This window comes from Acanthochromis polyacanthus, chromosome 23, assembly GCF_021347895.1.
Source record: "Acanthochromis polyacanthus isolate Apoly-LR-REF ecotype Palm Island chromosome 23, KAUST_Apoly_ChrSc, whole genome shotgun sequence".
NCBI lineage: Eukaryota > Metazoa > Chordata > Actinopteri > Pomacentridae > Acanthochromis > Acanthochromis polyacanthus.
The window spans coordinates 12074573-12092008 of NC_067135.1; the positions used below are offsets into that span (position 1 = coordinate 12074573).

Here is a 17436-nt window from a genome sequence, read left to right on the forward strand (position 1 = left end):
GTCCGGAGACGCAAGCTGAATGACAACTACTTAAAGGACAAGACACCACAGCTACATTTTGCAAACAGTCCTGCTCGCTTTTTGAAGTTTCAAATCAGAATTTAGAATTTCAAACCATTTCTTTAAACAATAAGTGCTGGAAAGTTCATTCAAAATACTTTTTGCTTAATTCGGTGAATATCTCACACACACAATGCAAAAAAAAGGTAAGTCTGACGGAATTTTTAATTTTTTTAAATACAAAAATGTCACTATAATTACAATAATAGACTATGAAGTCATGTATCTAATGTAAAACTACATTAAAAAGAACACTTCTTTTACCTAAAAGAGCTGTAAACCACATTCATAAATTTATCATAATTTAACAAATATTTCCCTTTTTTTAATATATGAAATTGATAAATTCAAGTTTAATTCTATCAGTTTGCATTTCTTAAATTAATTAGAATAATTAACAGAAAAGCAGGTACTGGTAGCTTTACATTAAATTGTTAAAATGACAGAAGTTGCACAGATGTGTATATTTACATACGTTTCCACAACCATAATATTGAATGCCACACTTTTACACATGCAAATATCCCTCATTAAACACTAAAAAGTCAAAAAATATACATGATCTAATGTAAAATTAAGAATGGAAAATCTAGTAAGTCATCAAAAATGTCTTTGTATTCATAAGACGGTTCTTCTTCACCGTTTTAAAGTTGCTGTTTTTATTGCACAGGTTTTATTTTAACTGTAAATAACATAATATGTAATGAATCCGTACTTTAACAAACGGTAGTCTGACCACAAAATTGATGTTTTACCGTATTTGTAGCACTACTTGCCGTTATCGTCAGGTTTTTACAGATTTATTTATTTATCTTGCTTGGATACCTGCCTACAACTTTAACTAAATGTCATTTATTACAGGATGGATTAAGATGCTAAAACTCTGCATTTGTACTTGTATGGTATGTATACGTGCTTGTGTGTATATAGAAACAAAATGGGTAATTTTCAAAGTTTTACACATGCAGTTACCCTTTACAAACATTGTAAAGTCAAAAACTACACGAATCATTGCAAAATTAAGGTTTGAAAATGTATTGAGATTAAGGTGTGGAAACTGGAATACATATATCGATGCATTAAATAGTCAAAAATACACGTCATCTCATGCAAAAACGGCTTTCACTGGATGCAAATCTTTGCATTTGTTTGCGCCTTGTCCTTGCTGAACAAATGGAAAGCTTCCAGAGTAAAGTTTTTTCTACTACAGTAGGAATGCCAGCTGAAGTTGTCAAACAGAAAGTGATTTTCACGCCAGGCACAAACGGGGCGACAAAGGAAGGACTGAGGCTGAGTGGCTGCCGTTGGCCTCCATTCAAGTCGTTCTCTTTGTGTTCCGCTTCAGAACAGGGCTGCAGTGTTCAGCTGAGGGGAGTTGCCCTGCAGTCATTTATCACCGTGTCCTCGAGGTCGAGCAGCAATCGGCCTCCATTTGACACAGTCTGTAAACGGCCACATCAGCAGACAGATAATCAGCGAGATAAAGAAGAGCATCCTCGGTGCCAGTTCTGGTAGGAGGGGGCAGATAGTGGCAGCGGAGGGTATAAATTGAGTCCAGGGGGGCATTAACAGTCCCACGGTCTGCTAGAGCTTCATCACCAGCTGATTCAACCCAACCAGCCTGCAGAAATGACCTTTAACGGAACCTGGAAGGTTGACCGCAGCGAGAACTATGACAAGTTCATGGAGCAGATGGGTGAGACTATAAACTGGATTTATGATCCACTTTATGAGGCCAGCGAACGTTCTGTCAGCTGTTTCTAAGTGTAGATCTGTCTCTGGACTCAATCTTGATTCCATATTAATCCAGCTACATGTTTCTGCTGTTGTCATGAAGGCGTTAATCTCATGAAACGGAAGCTGGCAGAACACGACAACCTGAAGATCACCATCGAGCAGAACGGAGACAAGTTCCACGTCAAGGAGTCGAGCACCTTCAGAAGCAAAGAGATCGACTTCACGCTGGGCGTCCAGTTCGAATACGATCTGGCCGATGGAACCGAACTCGCAGTGAGTCCTCACGGTCAAACAGTCAGGTTTCTGCATCAGGTTCTGCTCAGCCATCTCGGATTGGCCTGAATCCTTTAGAGCGTAAGATATGGATATTTGTAAAGTTATCTGTGAAATTTTAGCTTCAAATGTCAAATAGTTTCTGAGAAAACAGTCAAAAAGTTGACTGAGTTCAGCAGGGTTTGATTTTTTTTTCAAAATTTGAAGCCGTTTGACATTTTCTCTTTCATTTCTTATCATCTCATTGATTCAGAATCGATAAAATAGACAAGTAGATTAAGTAATCTTTGATTGTGGGGGGAGTTGAAATATGAAAAAATGATTAGTTGTCATGGAAAGTTCCCTCTTTGAGCTCAAATCAACATAATTGATAATGCAGACAAACTAGTTTGATCCAAGCAGAAAAAATAATATATTGATAAATTAATACACTATATTTGGAGAACCATGTTGAAACTGTTCTAATTGAATCAGAATATCCACCAATATTTTTGTGCTACAACTTGTCAATCAACTATGAAAGTTCAACCAAAACACCCAACCCAATAACCAAAAAAATGTTAAAAACTTGTTAATTTGAGCTCAAAGATAGGACTTATGATGACTTTTTTCATCTATGTTAACTCACCCATAACCAACGATTATTTGATCTACTTGTCCAATATTGTCAATTCTGAATCAATGACATGATGAGAAATAACAGTGAAAATTGCAGGTTTTCATCTTTAATAATTCCTGGGATGTTTTTCAAAATAGCCTCAAATTTCAGCGTACGTAAAACCCGCTGAAAGTGTGTCTACAGGCATTTTTTTAAAATTTTGCTAATTTTATTGGCTACCATTTTAAATATCCAAAGTTAATGATTAAAAAAAAAAGTTTCAAAGCAATCCGAGACGGTCGATCAGACGGAACCTGATGCTCTGAGATGGAATAAGAGATTTTCCATCTTTTGCTTCTGGAAAATCTGTCTTATTTTGAACACTGACGGATTCACTGCCGCTTCGGAAAAGCGGAAACCGAGCCAAGCAAAGCTGCAACCAAAAGCAACGGAGAGGCTCCAGTGAATCCGCAGTGAGTTTATACACAACATACCATAAGAACGGCACTGCTGTGTATTTATAACAGGGAGCGTGGGAGATGGAGGGCGACATGCTGAAAGGCAAGTTCACCAGGAAAGACAACGGCAAAGCCCTGACCACCACCAGGACTCTGGTGGGCGGAGAGATGGTGCAGGTCAGTAAGGTCCACATGAGCCTCATCGATCCTGATTTCAACTCAGAGCCGTATGTTAATTACTGCGGTTTGGTTTGCTTAAAGTTGCCACACCTTTGTCTCTCCCCCACAGAGCTACAGCTACGAAGGCGTGGAAGCCAGGAGGATCTTCAAGAAGCAGTAACCTGGATGCTGCACTTCGTACGTTATTGTTTTTATAGACACAGTATGGATTTTTCTAACTACAGGACACAGTTAAGAGAAGATATTCTATTACAATATACCTCAAAATGTTGGCAAAGTTTAGACAGAAGAACCAATGAGGAGAAAAGAAAAGTGTGAAACAGTAAACTGGTCAGCTGAAGAAGTTTCCAGTAGAGATGTGGAGCTGCAAAGAAAACAGTCAAAACAGCAGCTAGAAATGACCCATTTAAACGGTCAGTTCACCCAAATCATGGCGTTTCAGATGCCTCTAGTGTCGCTGAATAAATCTGTTTGATTCTTTTCCACTCCTGTCCAACTATTTTGACGCTTTACTGGTTTTTCTTGAAGAATCCCATTTAAAAAACTCAACGGCATTCTCCAGAAACAAAGCCACAGCAGGTATTGGCAACACTTTCCACTGGTACCATTCATTTCCAAGAGAGCTACTGGGCAATGCATTTGCAACTCAAAACCAATGAAAATCCTTCATGTTTTGGTGGATTTCACAACTAAAGAGATGAAAATGCAGAAAACTGTCCACTTATTTCAAAGCTACTGCATTAAACCCAACTGTTTTGGGTATTTTGGGTGAACTGTCCCTTTTAATGTCTCACTTGTTGAGCTTGATTTGCTGTCATCTGCCTCAAAACGACAGCAGCTCCACCCAGTAATGATTACAGGCATTAGATTTTGGGAAATACTTTAATTTGCACAAATAGAACTGATGGTGTAGAGTGTTTTACAATAAAGCAGCTTTTGTGTGTCACTCAAGTGTCATGTTGGTGTCATTAAATGGATTAAATGTCAATAAAACCTGATAATAGAGTCTCCAAAGTCCAACCCGTGATGCTGATTCAACCCCCGCTGTGTAAACTTCATCTCAAAGGACAAAGATCACGACTCTGATTTTATGAGCCTTATAAGTGAGCATTTCCACGACTGCAGCGTGATCTCATGGTGTCTGGTGATGGAGTTCTATCTTTAGAAGACCCTCGAGGAAACAAGCACATGATGACGTTGTAGCGAGATGGAACAATGGAACTTTTTTCATGAGTGCAATGTGCTCCTATGGACACCAGAGGGCAGCGCAAGTCCATCTTTAGTCCACAAACACTGTTAGACACTGAAAATATCAGGAATGGATCAGTATCAGTTCACTTTAGGGCCAAAATATAGTAACTTCTGTCTGCTGTGATTGTGATTGTTCCTGGTTTACTTTTCAAAGCATTTCTGCTCAGTCATGTCAGATTGGCATGAAATTTTTAAAGCATAAAATATGAATATTTATACATATGTGTGGGTACTTTTGGTATCTCATATCAAATATATGCCAATTATTATATATATGTTTTGAAAAATTTGTACTTTAAAACACTTCTAGCAGGCTTTTTCTCACATTAAAGATCGAGGCTGTTTAACCGACAATATCTCAGAAACTATTCAACAGAAAAAGCTGAAATTTTCCCACGTACTTCTCACAATGTCATCAATTCAGAATCTGCAACAGTAGACAAGTAGCTCAAATAATCTGAGTACAGAAAGTTGAAATATGAAAATAAAAAGTACCATCTTTGAGCACAAATTAATGTAACAAACCAACAAATAAAAAAAGTACTTTTATATCAAATACTTGATCCTAAAAATAAGAAAAAAGGTATTTTTGTTAAATTTTCATAACTGATAGAGCAGGTTTGACAACTAAAAGATCCATAGATATTCTGATATTTGCAGTATATTAAACTATTCTTAGATCAGATTATCTATCAATAGTTTTACTCCGCCAAGGAAAGCAGCAGAGTTATGTGCCGATTGGCGTACGTTTGTCTGTCTGTTAGTTTGTCTGTGCACAACATTACCCAAAAACAGAATAATGGATTTGGATGAAATTTTCAGGGATGGTCAGAAATGACACAAGGACCACCTGATTAGATTTTGACAGTGGTGCGACTTATAATCTGGATCCATGGATTCGTTAAAAGATTTCTGTATCATTGCAAGATAGCGTCACTGTATTACAACAAGTGAACACTACGTCAGCTGGTTTCTGATGATCACGTGATTGCGATCCTACGACAAATCCACCACTGCAGATCTTATTTGTGGTACTACTTGTCAAACCTGCTCTATCAGTTATGAAAATTCAACAAAAATAACTGTTTTTCTTGTTTTGCGACCAAAGTATTCGATATTAAAAGTATGCTATACGTTTAGTTTTGTATTATGGCGACATGCAGCTACATGTGGTTCAGAAGATATTACTAGCTGACTTCTAAATAATCAAGTATTTTGTTAATAGGAGCTCAAAGATGAACTTTTCATGACGACTTCAGTTGTTTTTCATATTTCAGCTCCTTCTTTATTTGATCTACTCGTCCAATATTGCAGATTCTGAATCAATGACACGGACTCTCTGAGCTGATGTCTGATCGATCGCTGCAGCTTCCCACTGAGTCCTGACTGGCAGCAGCTTTCATGGAGGTAAAAGCAGCGATAATCTGGCTGCTTTGAACAGCAGCTTCCCCCTGAAACCCACCGAGGGGATGAAAACCCCTGAGACCCTCCGACGCTGCAGGGCCGAGCTGGTTTCACTGCTGCTGCTTTCTTTGTGTTTTCAAATCAGCAGCATCATAGTACAGGTAGATGCAAATGAAAACATGATGGATTAAACTGATTTAAGAGCCTGACTCTTTCTAAAGTGGGTCAAATTTAGACCGTATGCCAGATAATATGTAATGAAGGCAATAATACTTGGCCAAAAACAACTGAACAAAAATAGAGGATTCTCAAGAAGGTGAACAGTAAGAGAAAAGAATACAGAAGCCAAATGTGGTAAATTAGAGTTAAATATGGTAAAAGATACTAAATTAAAAATCTAGAATATAGAAAAACTAAACAGAACAAACTAAAAATTCTATAAATTGTTCTTTTGTTACAAAATAAAAGAAAATAGGGTAAATAATGTTTTTTAAAAATCTAATAAATTATTCAAAAATTAGCTTAAAAATTATTGTATTTAAAAAAATAGATAAATAAGGTAAGAACAAAAGAAAAATAATTCTTTGAATAAAAAAATAGGGGTTAAAACCTTAAAAAGGGCTACAATCATACAAGTTAATTATTAGTAAATTTTTGTGACAGAACATATATAAAAATATTTAGTTAAGTGATTTGAAAGAAGACAAAGCAGCACTATATGCAGTTGAACACAGTGAAAATGTGATGAAAACTGCTGGTAAAGGAGTATTTTTACACTTCACCCATTATGAGAACAGCAGGTGGATGCTGTAGTGTCTTCATTTGCCCACTAGGTGACGCTGTGGAGCTCTAAGGAAATAAAAGACCTGCTCGTTCAATGATGTCATCCTCTGTGAACTTATCATATGACACACACCCTGTTTGCACAGACTAAATGACTGGATCAGGAGGTATTAAAATAAAATCTGGAATCTGGTAGAGAAGTCGGAGCTCGGGGTCCAACCAGGGGGGCGGACAAAGAAAAAGCCGACAGAACACACCAGTTCTAACCCACTGACTCACTCTGACAGCTTATCTGATCTCAAAGACTCTGGCGGAGCAGTGGGGAGCGTCAGGAGTTTGGTTGGGAAATGTTTCCAAGAAGAATCAACCCCGCTCGGACCAATCAGTGCTTAGACAGTGACTGTGCAGGCCTTTGTGCACTGTGATGACTCAGGAATTAGTCAGTGCCCAATCCAGTAGCTAAACCTCCTCACATATTTAGGCTTTGCTTAAAATTCGAGAGACAGCAGGTCTGATTTGTGGCACTGGCAGCGAGCAGTGACACTTTTTGTGGCACCGCTGCGGTGCCACGGTTAATGCCACTGTGCAGTGACACTTTTTGTGGCACTGAGCCGGATGCCACGGTTAATGCCACTGTTTGGGCGAGATGCCATGGTTTATTCCGCTGTCTGAGGGAGATGCCACCAGGGGTGAAAGTTAGCCGGAAAGTCCGGAACTGCGTACCGGCAAAAGATCTGCTGGCGGTACGCCGCTCTTCCACCGGTATCTATGGGTACGCCGGTACGCCGCCCGGCCTGCCTGCTATCCATAGATATCGACCGGAGTTCACTCAGCAGTACGTGAGTGCGCATGCGTGTCTACTTCCGTAACACAGCGATTGTTATGGCCAGTAGCAGCCAATAGCAAATAGGTGCGCTTGATTTATTGCACTGGGACGAGCAATAAATTACACGTGAAATTCCACACATTCTTGTGATTGGCTGAAAAACTTTCAACAGGATTTACAATGGCTAGCATCGAAGGAATGGGGTGAAAGTAAGCCGGAACGGTCCGGAACTATTACTAATAGTTCCGGCAAGAATTTAAAACTACTTTCACCCCTGGTTTGAACGTGTGGACCTGGTATTATTGTTAAGATGCAACAGTTTTATTAGTCTGGATTTTATAATCCTTTTGCCTGGTTTGAAAAATCAAGCATGTTGTGATCTCTATCACCTGTTAAGACTAGGCTAATTAACACCTGAAATACCTTCTTCTTTGTGCAATATACCAGAAGAACCAGAAGGCTGGTTTCAAGGCTGATTGGTTTAATGTACTGACACTGTGAGCATGACATGTCTGGATCTGTGGTCTCTACAAGAAACATATTTTGGCAACATATTACTTTCAAAACCTGAGGCAAAATGCATGATTGAAAGATGTAACTGAAAGATAAACAGCATAAGACATGACAGTCCAGTAACGGCACAGTCAGACCAAGTCAAAGTCTACAGAAGTAGACTTAGATATGTAGAACATATAAACTGTAAAATTGTTCCTCAAAATTGTAGCACAATTGTTTATATGCTTTTATTCATGTATCATGTTTACATCCCTGGCATCTTTCCCAAAAAGCAACATCAGCTGTGGCATCTTTGTGGCAGTTGTAACCCACGCCTGGTAAAGGCTGTAATAATCAAGAAAGCACGCAGACAAGTTATTTCAAACAGTTTTAGTAAACATATTTTCTGGTGACAATCCACACAACATGTGTAACAACTGAAAGAAAATGGAAATAAAATAGCCTATTTCAAGAGAACTGAAGATGAATTTGTTTCACATTACTCCAGTCTGCCAGCATTTGGCAGCAGTTTCTTCCCTCAAATAACTAGTGTCTTTAGCGCCCCTAGGGGCAACGACCACTAGTTCGGTCACCGGACAAACCACAGAATCGGATAACCCCATCCAGATAGTAGTAGTAGTGGCATCTCCCCAAAAGAGTGACATTAAGCACAGCATCTTGTCCAAACAGCGGTAAAAGTAGCCTACTGGCTTAAAATGTGGCATCTCTACCAGCCCGTGGCATTAACTGTGGCACCTCACAGTGGCATTAACCGTGGCACCTCTGCTGGCATCTCCAGAGGCCACTGGAAATGCCGCTGAGGCAGTGGCATCTCGCCCAAACAGTGGCATTAACCGTGGCACCACGGCGGTGCCACAAAAAGTGTCACTGCTAGCTGCCAGTGCCACAAATCGGTCTTGCCCCTACTGGAAAATTCAAGTCAGAGTGCAGCTCAGACGTGCCAAACATTTGGAGAAGATATTAGATTAAAGGTATGGTAATGATAAGCTACAGACAGATCTGGGGAGGTGTAGGCTACTTTTTGACTTTTAGATTCCAACCTTCATTAGCATGACAAAATGGAGATGGACTTCTGTTTTTTTTCAAATGGAAGCAGCAACTTTCAACAAATCTTGCCCAAAAATGTTTTTATCCCTGCTTGCAAAAGTGTTAAAACACCTCATGTAGGTTCTGATGTCGGAAACATTTAACTCACATGACTGATCAGCTGTTTGTGGAGACTCCAGACAGCATGAGATGTGGCCACCGTCAGCTGACTTGAAAAGAATGATCACAAATTGCATAACTGAACACAATCCTTGAGACAAAGACTTGTCTCCATTTTGTGGTCTTACATTGGCCTAGGTTTTGTTGGCGTTTTTTTCTTCATCTTTGGGGCTTTTGTAGCAGCTGACTTCTTCTACTTTGTGTCATATCGCCTCTACTGCCACCTTCTGACAACACAGAGCAGACTAATTTATTCACCCCAAAACTAGTCTGAGTCACCAGATATTGACTTTGGGTGTCAGTCTGCCTTTGGATGTGCATTTGCAGATTTGAATCCTGCAGTAAGGCAGCCCTGCTAGCATTTTCTAGTGAATTTGCCATTTAATTCAAGGTACTTGCCTCCTTGTGTCTGCCAAAACAATTCCACCGTCTTTATTTGGCAGGAAAAACGTTGCTGCATCCTTCACTTAGCTCCATCCAATGTGATTAAGATGAGTATAAAGCGACACAAGCAAGCCAAAGTGATAATGAGGTGCAGTCAGACCATTCTACACAGTACAGACATAGATCTGGAGAATGGCACATTGTTTTGTGTCTTATTGTTGTCGTTTGTGTATCATTTGTGTCATTTTCTGTGTGTTTTTTTGCCTCACTTGTGTTGTTTGCTTACTTTTTTGTTGTTTTGATTGTTGTTCACGTTTGTCGCTTTGTAACTTGTCCAATTTTTTGTCTCTTTCATGTCCTTTGTCTCATTTTTTGTCATTTTGTGTTTTGTTTTTATCACATTTTGTCTTGTTTTTCATGTTTTTGTCTGTTTTGTCTGGCTTTTGCCGTTTTGTTCATAAAGCAAAATATCATATTGTTCGGCTCCAGGTAAGTCTTGTTCTGGCAGATGCTTTGATCAGGACCTGGAGAGTCAACACCTTGAGCTCTTGGTCTTGTTCTTTGAGTTATTTCTGAGCAGATTTTGAGATACAGCATATGTGTGCTTGGTCTGCAACAATATTTAAGTGGATGGTATATGTCAAAGTAGCATCTACGTGAACACTAGGACTCAAAGTTTCTCTGCAGAACATTGTATTATAACGAGATGATCAATGCTACTGACTCCACCTGCCAGTGGTTTTAGAGTCTTGGCTGATCTGCTTAACATCAGCATGTTAATATGCTGACATTAGCATTCAGCTCATAGCCCGTCTGTAAGCTCAGCCTCACAGCTTTGTGACCATTCTCTAGGTTATTCAGGAGAGTTTCACCCCCTCCAGGCCTCAACAAATGACAATTTAAAGAGGGCACAAGCTAAACCGTTTGGGAACTGATGCGTTAAATGCGCCCCAGACACACTGTGAAACTACCGACTCTTTTTAGCTGCAGTTTGTAATGTTTGGTCAATGTTTCACTGCAGTTGACAGGCAACAGATTAATTCAGGTAGAGGGCTTTTAAAATGTAACTCTGTTCTAGTGCAGAGAAAATAGAGCTGCTTCTCTGCAAGGACATTGATCTGACATTCTGCAGCTGTGAGAGGATGAGTGAAAGGAGACAGCAACACCTCTTTAATGGACTTGTCACGGGAGTAACACCATTACAAAGTGTCGGCTGGCTGGGTGGATGCATGCAGATGAATATGAAAGCTCGCACACACTTTTATCCCCCACTTTTCTGTAGTGCAACACCCCGCGTGAACACCTGAGGGCTCGAACGTGTCATGTGAGAAACCACCTGGTGTGACCGAGCAGACAGCAGCGAGTGTCGACAGCGAAGCGAGAAACTAAATTGGCTGTGGCCTCTGTCTCAGGAGTCGGCAGCCCCTGGGTTCAGCAGGCTATTCTTATAGAGGGCAGGGAGAGGTCTGCTGCTCCCCCGGTACACAAACCACTTTAAAGGATCCCACATCATGTTTTGATGGTCTCACAGGATTGTGGAGGAGGTGTTATCCAGTGACAAGTGTGAGAGATGAGGAAGGAGTGGAGCCGCATGCAAGTGGATTTCTGCTCGTATGTGGGTAAAAGGTGGCATCTGAGTGCAGCCAAAAATGACCAAATCTGGGCTTAAAATACATCACTTTGAATGCTAATAACATCAGTGGAACGGTGTTGGGACTTAAGGTGTTTTGTAGAAGCGTAGCAGCCAAATTTTTCAGCGATCCCAACTGCAGGATGAACTGCAAGAAGAGAAGGGAAGGAGAGACTAGAAACTACTTTAGCAAGCAGCACAGTACTTTACATGAACACCTTGTAAAGTCAGACCTTTCGATGCTCTGAATATGCAAAAAATATACAGGATTGTCTTACTGTATGATTCAAGTCTTTGGAAAACTTTGAAATTTTAAGTGTGGTGGGTTGCGACTAGGAAATTATTGTCGTCATGCCCTGTCACTAAGGGGATTTTAATGGATTTTGGTTTAAAGAAATACAAATAAGTAAGAGTATTCCCTCCTATAGCAGATATGATGATATTGAGGTGCAGTCAGATCAGTCTCTGTAGTGCTAACACACAGCTAAAGAATGGTCTGACACACTTGGGACCAGATGTTCACATGTTGCTGTAGCATCACTGGAAGAATCCCTGTAAGAGAAGCTAAAGTGACTTAGCAAGCAAGCTAATGCTAACAAAGTGAGCTAGGTAATGCTATTTAGAAGTTCACTCCATTCTCATAACATTACGTGTACTTTCTCTCAAGGAAAGATCTTAATGGAAATGTAATGAATCTTATATTGTGTATAAGTGTTTCGTTTTGTTAGCTTGCTAGCTAAAATGCTTTAGCCACCTGTCCCACTCACAATAATCGCAAAATGTTTTCAGGTTAAATTTGAAGTCAGCACATATTCTTTTACTGCCTTTTATCAAAACTGGGATGACATTTCAAATATTCTTCATCACCAACGGTAAGATCCATAAAGGAGATAAATAATGTAACCATGACAGCGGCGATAATGGCAATCTTTAATGGCAGATGGCCTGAAATGTCTTCATTTAACATTTTCTTAAAAACTTCTCATTTTGATCAACTTTTCTTCTTTTTTTTTTTTCAGTTTCAAACGAACCTCTGCAATTCACCGAAATACAGTTTCTCCTTACAGCGGCTAAAAGTACATAAATATCAACAGTACTGTATGCATTAAGAAAAAAAAAGGAAAATTAGGATCACACACATGCCGTGAACATGCACAGAACACACAGCTACGCACACGTTATACTGAAAAGGAATATTTCTCATCGACAAAAACAGGGAGGGATCGTCGTATTAATCTCCAGGAGCTTCTGTACCATCCTGCTGGCAAAAACACAACAACACCCATTCGTTCAAAGAGCAGTTTTTCCTCCGGATTTCACAGTGAATTATGTAGATAAAACAGTATTCACACATCACATACAGTATGCTCTAATTGGACAAAAAAAGAAAAAAAAAAAGAAGCTCTAGAAAAATTACCAAATGAATATACAATTTGAACTTACAATAATACTTACAATGAATTATAGGATGGGCTTTAAAAAGACCATTAAAAAACACACTCTCACACACACACGCACACACATTTTTATAAATACTTGTTCTAATAAATTTTGGTGCCACACTCGGCTTTAAAAAAATGTAAAAGCAAAAACCGCTTCAGAAAATCAGTCGATATGATATACAGTATATGATGCATATTATCATTATTCATTACAAACACTGACTACTGTATATGACTCAACCGGTCCAATATGATTGTACACAACCTGGGCAGGAAAAACGGGAACATTTTACAGTATTTCAGGTTTTTGATTGTCACACCACGGTGAAATGTGACTTCATCAGAAAAGTACAAGAATCACGGTTTGTTTTTGCACAAATGCGACACGAGTCCTGGCGTCAAAATGTCACAGAAATACGATCAAGTGGATGATATGTCGTACAGCGAAGACGTTATTGCAGGCCCAGGGAGATTACAAAAGATTATTTTGTTTTTCTTTTTTAACACTCCAATCATCACTATGTAAATTCAAACTTTACAAAAAACACATTGGCTCTCCCTAAAAATAGACAAAAGAGACAAATTGCTTAAAGTGGACGTCCTTTCAGATGCAGAGCGGCTCTTTGGAGTGACACCAAAAGGGACATGCAGCGAAAAATAATGTCATACTTCATAAGAAATCAGACTACAAAGCAGTCAAAAAATGAAAAAGCTCTCCAGTGTAAAAGAAAAAAAAAGAAAAAAGAAAAATGCCTTTGGTCTTTTGTTTCTCTATACTGTGTTGCCGTCCTCCTGCTACACATCGAAGGAGCAGATTTCCTAATTATAGCAGAGCTCAGTTTGGGTCAGTCTACCTTCACCGGCGATGGCTTATTCCTGTCAATGCCTCTTTTTAACACGTCTGATTACCTTCAAACTGCAGATTTACGAGCTGGATCAGGTGCGTTGACCACACAAAGGGCTTCTGTTGTCGGCTTTCATCAGGTAAAGACAAAAAAAAAAAAAAAAATCCACACAGCATGTAGAAACTGACAGGACTGCTTTGGTATAGCAGGGGCTGACGTATTATTTCTAATGGCACGAAAACACGAAAGGGCGAAATAAAATAAAATGTATGAAAGTTCCTCACACACTTTAACATCGTCTTGATTACAAAAATACTTTTTTGTATTTCTTTAAAATATCTAAAAATGTACAGCATTGTTTTTTCTTTCTTTTTTGCAAAGTCATGCTTCAACATGTATTTAATAATCATAATAACATTAATATGAATGATATACAGAATAGTAATAATTATAGTCATATAATAACGTTACCCAGTAGCACTTTAGCCACACTTCCGTTCGTCTGGCCTTGCAAAGTGGCTGCATAAAAACGCGTCTTTGCACTCCTTCCCGGTGGTCCGTCTTTACACTTGCATATACAAGAATGCAAAGCGAGACACCCGCTGACGTTAAACAGGCGATGCAGTCAGTCGGTGGACAAAGGACGCACCTTCGTCGGTACCTTTCGCGCAGGCGTCGGAGGAGGTGTAGCCAAAGCGCCGCAGTAAAATCTCGAGTATGTAACAGTATAAAAAAAAAAGAAAAAAAGGAAAAAGAACAAGTTGGAGGGACTTTGGAGGGGCTCGATGTGTGATGGAGGCTGAGGTCTGGTTTGTCCTGAGGCCCGCGAGGCTGCCGCTGCCTGGAAGACAAAGACAAGATGGCCGCCTCAATTCACCAGATAAATAAATAAAATCCACACTTGACTGTCTTTTATTTGTCTTTTTTTTTCTTCTGTGCCTGTTGTTTAGTAAAATGTGTAAAATCTGGGATCATGGGTAGTTTTTGAGTTGAATATTCTTAAACAGGGTTCGGTTGTGTCAATTTTTGCGTTGCTTTCCTCGCACCAATCTGTGGATAAATGTTTGAAGTGCCATAACTTGAGAAATGTTGCAACTACAGTCCTGAAATTCGGCAGGCCCATTGATGTGTACATCTGATCTTCAATGGTGCAACAAGATACATATGAATCCTATTGGGGAGGGTCTACTTTACAGTATCTGGGATCTTCTGATTGGAGGGATCGTATGCCAAGAGGCTAAGGACATGCCTGTACACCAACAATAGGGCTGAGCTAAACGTGGTTCCTCTCCATCAGTTTTTGACCAGTGAGATTGTTGCACATTCCACAAAAGACTCTGTATACTGTGAACTTCATTCATGTCTGGGAAGACGGCTACAGATAAACATTTTGTAAACAATAGTCCTCTGAACAGTAACGGTCCTTGATATCAAGCTACTTAACATTGCAGAATAAACATAGACTGAGAAAAGTTGTTTGTCTTCTGTCTCAATAAACAAATATGCTCAACAACTGCTTTGACAGAGCAAAACAAATGATACCACTTTTCATAAACCTATATGGACAACCATGATTTATCTTTTAGCTCTGTAACAATATTACAGAACTCTTCCAGTTGGGACACTATTGGAGTGGTTTCACCATCATACCTGCTCAATGACTGCCCCAATATTGGCCAAAAATGAAAAAAACTTAAATGTTTTTCTCCAAAAGTATGTCTCTAACTGGCAGTAGGAAAAGGTTTTATAATCAGTAGAATATCAGAGTGGACAGAAATTTTATTTTGCTTAGAGGTCACCTTGAAGATCAAATCTGATTTCCAAGCTCTAGAATTTTTTTGACCAAATTTCCTCCATCATAAGACTGATTTGTACTATTCTATCAATGCATGGTTGTACCATCAAAGGCCACACGTACAGATCAATGAGCCTGCTCAACTCCAGCTACATTATTTTTCAAGTTATGACACTTTAAACAATGCTCCAGCAAAGGAGACAAAAATTGGCACGACCGCACTTTCTTTAAGAATATTTAACTCATAACTATTACTATCTTTGACCCCAGATTTTACACACGCTCCACTCAATCAGTATTCACCACACAAAAAACAATAATCAGACAAATTCAAGATGGTCAAATACAGGGGAACACGTGGAACTGGTGCACACCCATAACATAAAATCACAGCACTAAAGGCAGTAATGTAGACATGCTTATGTTAAGACCAGACACACTTTTCATCCCACAGATCTGCGTTCTGTCGAGCAAAATACACACAGGGATGAATGTTGACATTGTGTCAATCTGGCATATACCGCCTCTCGCACCTTTTTTTTTTGACACCTTTTCATCCTCGCCTGTTGGGATCATTGGTTGTGAAGCTCGTAAACTCACCGACGGTTCGCTGCTCCGAGAGCCGGGTCGGGTCGGTTCGGTCCTCCTGGTTTCTAATAGGACACGAGAGGCAGTCGGCAACGTCACAGCCGGCCACGGCCACCATCACACATCAGGAACCTGAGGAGGCAATGTAACTGGTTACAACTAATCCCGAGGTGTTAATTTCTACTTCACGGTCACATAATCTGTGGTTCTGTTGCACTGATCACTATATGGCCCAGATTTTGAAGGTTGAGTGCTTTAATTTAAGGGGTCTGTCACATTGGTCGAGCTCAAAAAACTGCACTCAAACCAGAATTTTAAAGCTCTTTCATTAACGTTATGACCTCAGAATGAGTATAAAGGTGGACATATTAAGAAATAACTGGCTTCAGCTGGAAGAAGAATGGTTTTATAGCCGACATCAGCTGCTCTGGTTGGAGCAAAGACCTTAGAAGTATGATCAGAGCTCATATGTATGGCATGTAATAAACTTTTTGTTACTGACTGATTAAAACAAGCTAATGGAAGCTTTGGATGGATTAGTAATTAAAAATAATAATTCAAAAAATGGAAAAGTAGTTCAAATCCTATATCTGTAAAATAACAATATTCAAAACCAGTTAAAAATAGTGTAATTTTTCAATCAAACATGATAACATTATTTTTTAAATACACATTTTTTAAATATATGTATTTTTACATATAAACATACATTTGTTTGTGTTTATTTCTGCTGTAAAGTTTGACATTTGAACATTGAGGACGACAGGACCGAGTCTGTTCCTGGGCCTGCCTCTAGTGGCCGTTTGGGGAACTGCAGTTTTAGGAACTTTGGTGTTTGCTGCCACTGGAAGTTGTGAGACTCAAAAGGGACAAACATTTAGACTTTAGTCCCCTACTTTAGGTCACATTTAAAAAACAACAGACTACCTGCAGCATGCCTTTTGTTAGATGCTCTTTGTCATTTGTCAAACAGAACACCACCAGTGCAAAAAGCAGATTTTCTGTTCAAATGTTTAATTTTTACATCACTGAAGCATTCCCTTAATAGTAATTTTAACCATAATGTTCCTACAGAAGCACACAAGAAATTATTAAACTGTTTTCTCAGGAGCTTTCAAGTGTAGCTATAACACAGGATGTCTTAATGTGAAGCTTCTTCCCAACAACCACATCTCCCATGACCAGCCCACCACCACCACCACCACCACCACCAGCAGCAGACCCAGGAGAAAGGTCGGCCCTCCTCCAGATGTATCCTCAAAAATAGAAACCTCTTGGAGGCCGTGGTAACTCGAGTTCGGGGCTCTTTGGAACAATAAACAATTAGCAAACCAAACATGACCTTCAGAAGGAGCTGGACTGTTGCAGAAGAAGAAGAGAGTCATGTTGGGAACTGTTTCCTGTTTTTCTGAAGGGGCTCGGCTGGTTCGGCCGATGCCCCATTGCGCGTTCAATCAGGG

The 17436-nt window shown here is 39.6% G+C and overlaps 2 protein-coding genes across 5 annotated transcripts in view; one reads left to right on the top strand and one right to left on the bottom strand.

Moving 5' to 3' along the window:
- The first annotated feature begins 1409 nt into the window (after positions 1-1409).
- LOC110949533 (fatty acid-binding protein, intestinal-like) lies at positions 1410-4252 on the top strand. Its single transcript, XM_022191647.2, has 4 exons — positions 1410-1756; positions 1898-2070; positions 3196-3303; positions 3416-4252. Exons 1-4 carry the CDS (start codon positions 1690-1692, stop codon positions 3464-3466), a joined length of 399 nt encoding a protein of 132 aa, XP_022047339.1. The 5' UTR covers positions 1410-1689; the 3' UTR covers positions 3467-4252.
- A 7970-nt stretch (positions 4253-12222) lies between these two features.
- LOC110949532 (RNA-binding protein with multiple splicing-like) overlaps positions 12223-17436 on the bottom strand; it is a 47560-nt gene continuing 42346 nt past the window's right edge. For 3 of the 4 annotated variants that reach the window (XR_007939631.1, XR_007939632.1, XR_007939630.1), the window contains 2 exons: positions 15989-16108; positions 12223-14434 (listed from right to left, as the gene is read on the bottom strand). The gene's annotated coding sequence lies outside the window, so the exon portion shown is untranslated. Of the gene's footprint in view, positions 14435-15987; positions 16109-17436 lie in introns of those variants that run through there. The other variant, XM_051943579.1, reaches the window with a different exon arrangement.

Excerpts from the sequence above, each read along its gene's own strand:
- LOC110949533 (XM_022191647.2), top strand. The coding sequence starts at position 1,690 with ATGACCTTTAACGGAACCTGGAAGGTTGACCGCAGCGAGAACTATGAC. Across the intron at positions 1,757-1,897 it reads CAAGTTCATGGAGCAGATGG|GCGTTAATCTCATGAAACGG; the intron begins GTGAGACTATAA and ends GTTGTCATGAAG. Across the intron at positions 3,304-3,415 it reads TGGGCGGAGAGATGGTGCAG|AGCTACAGCTACGAAGGCGT; the intron begins GTCAGTAAGGTC and ends TCTCCCCCACAG.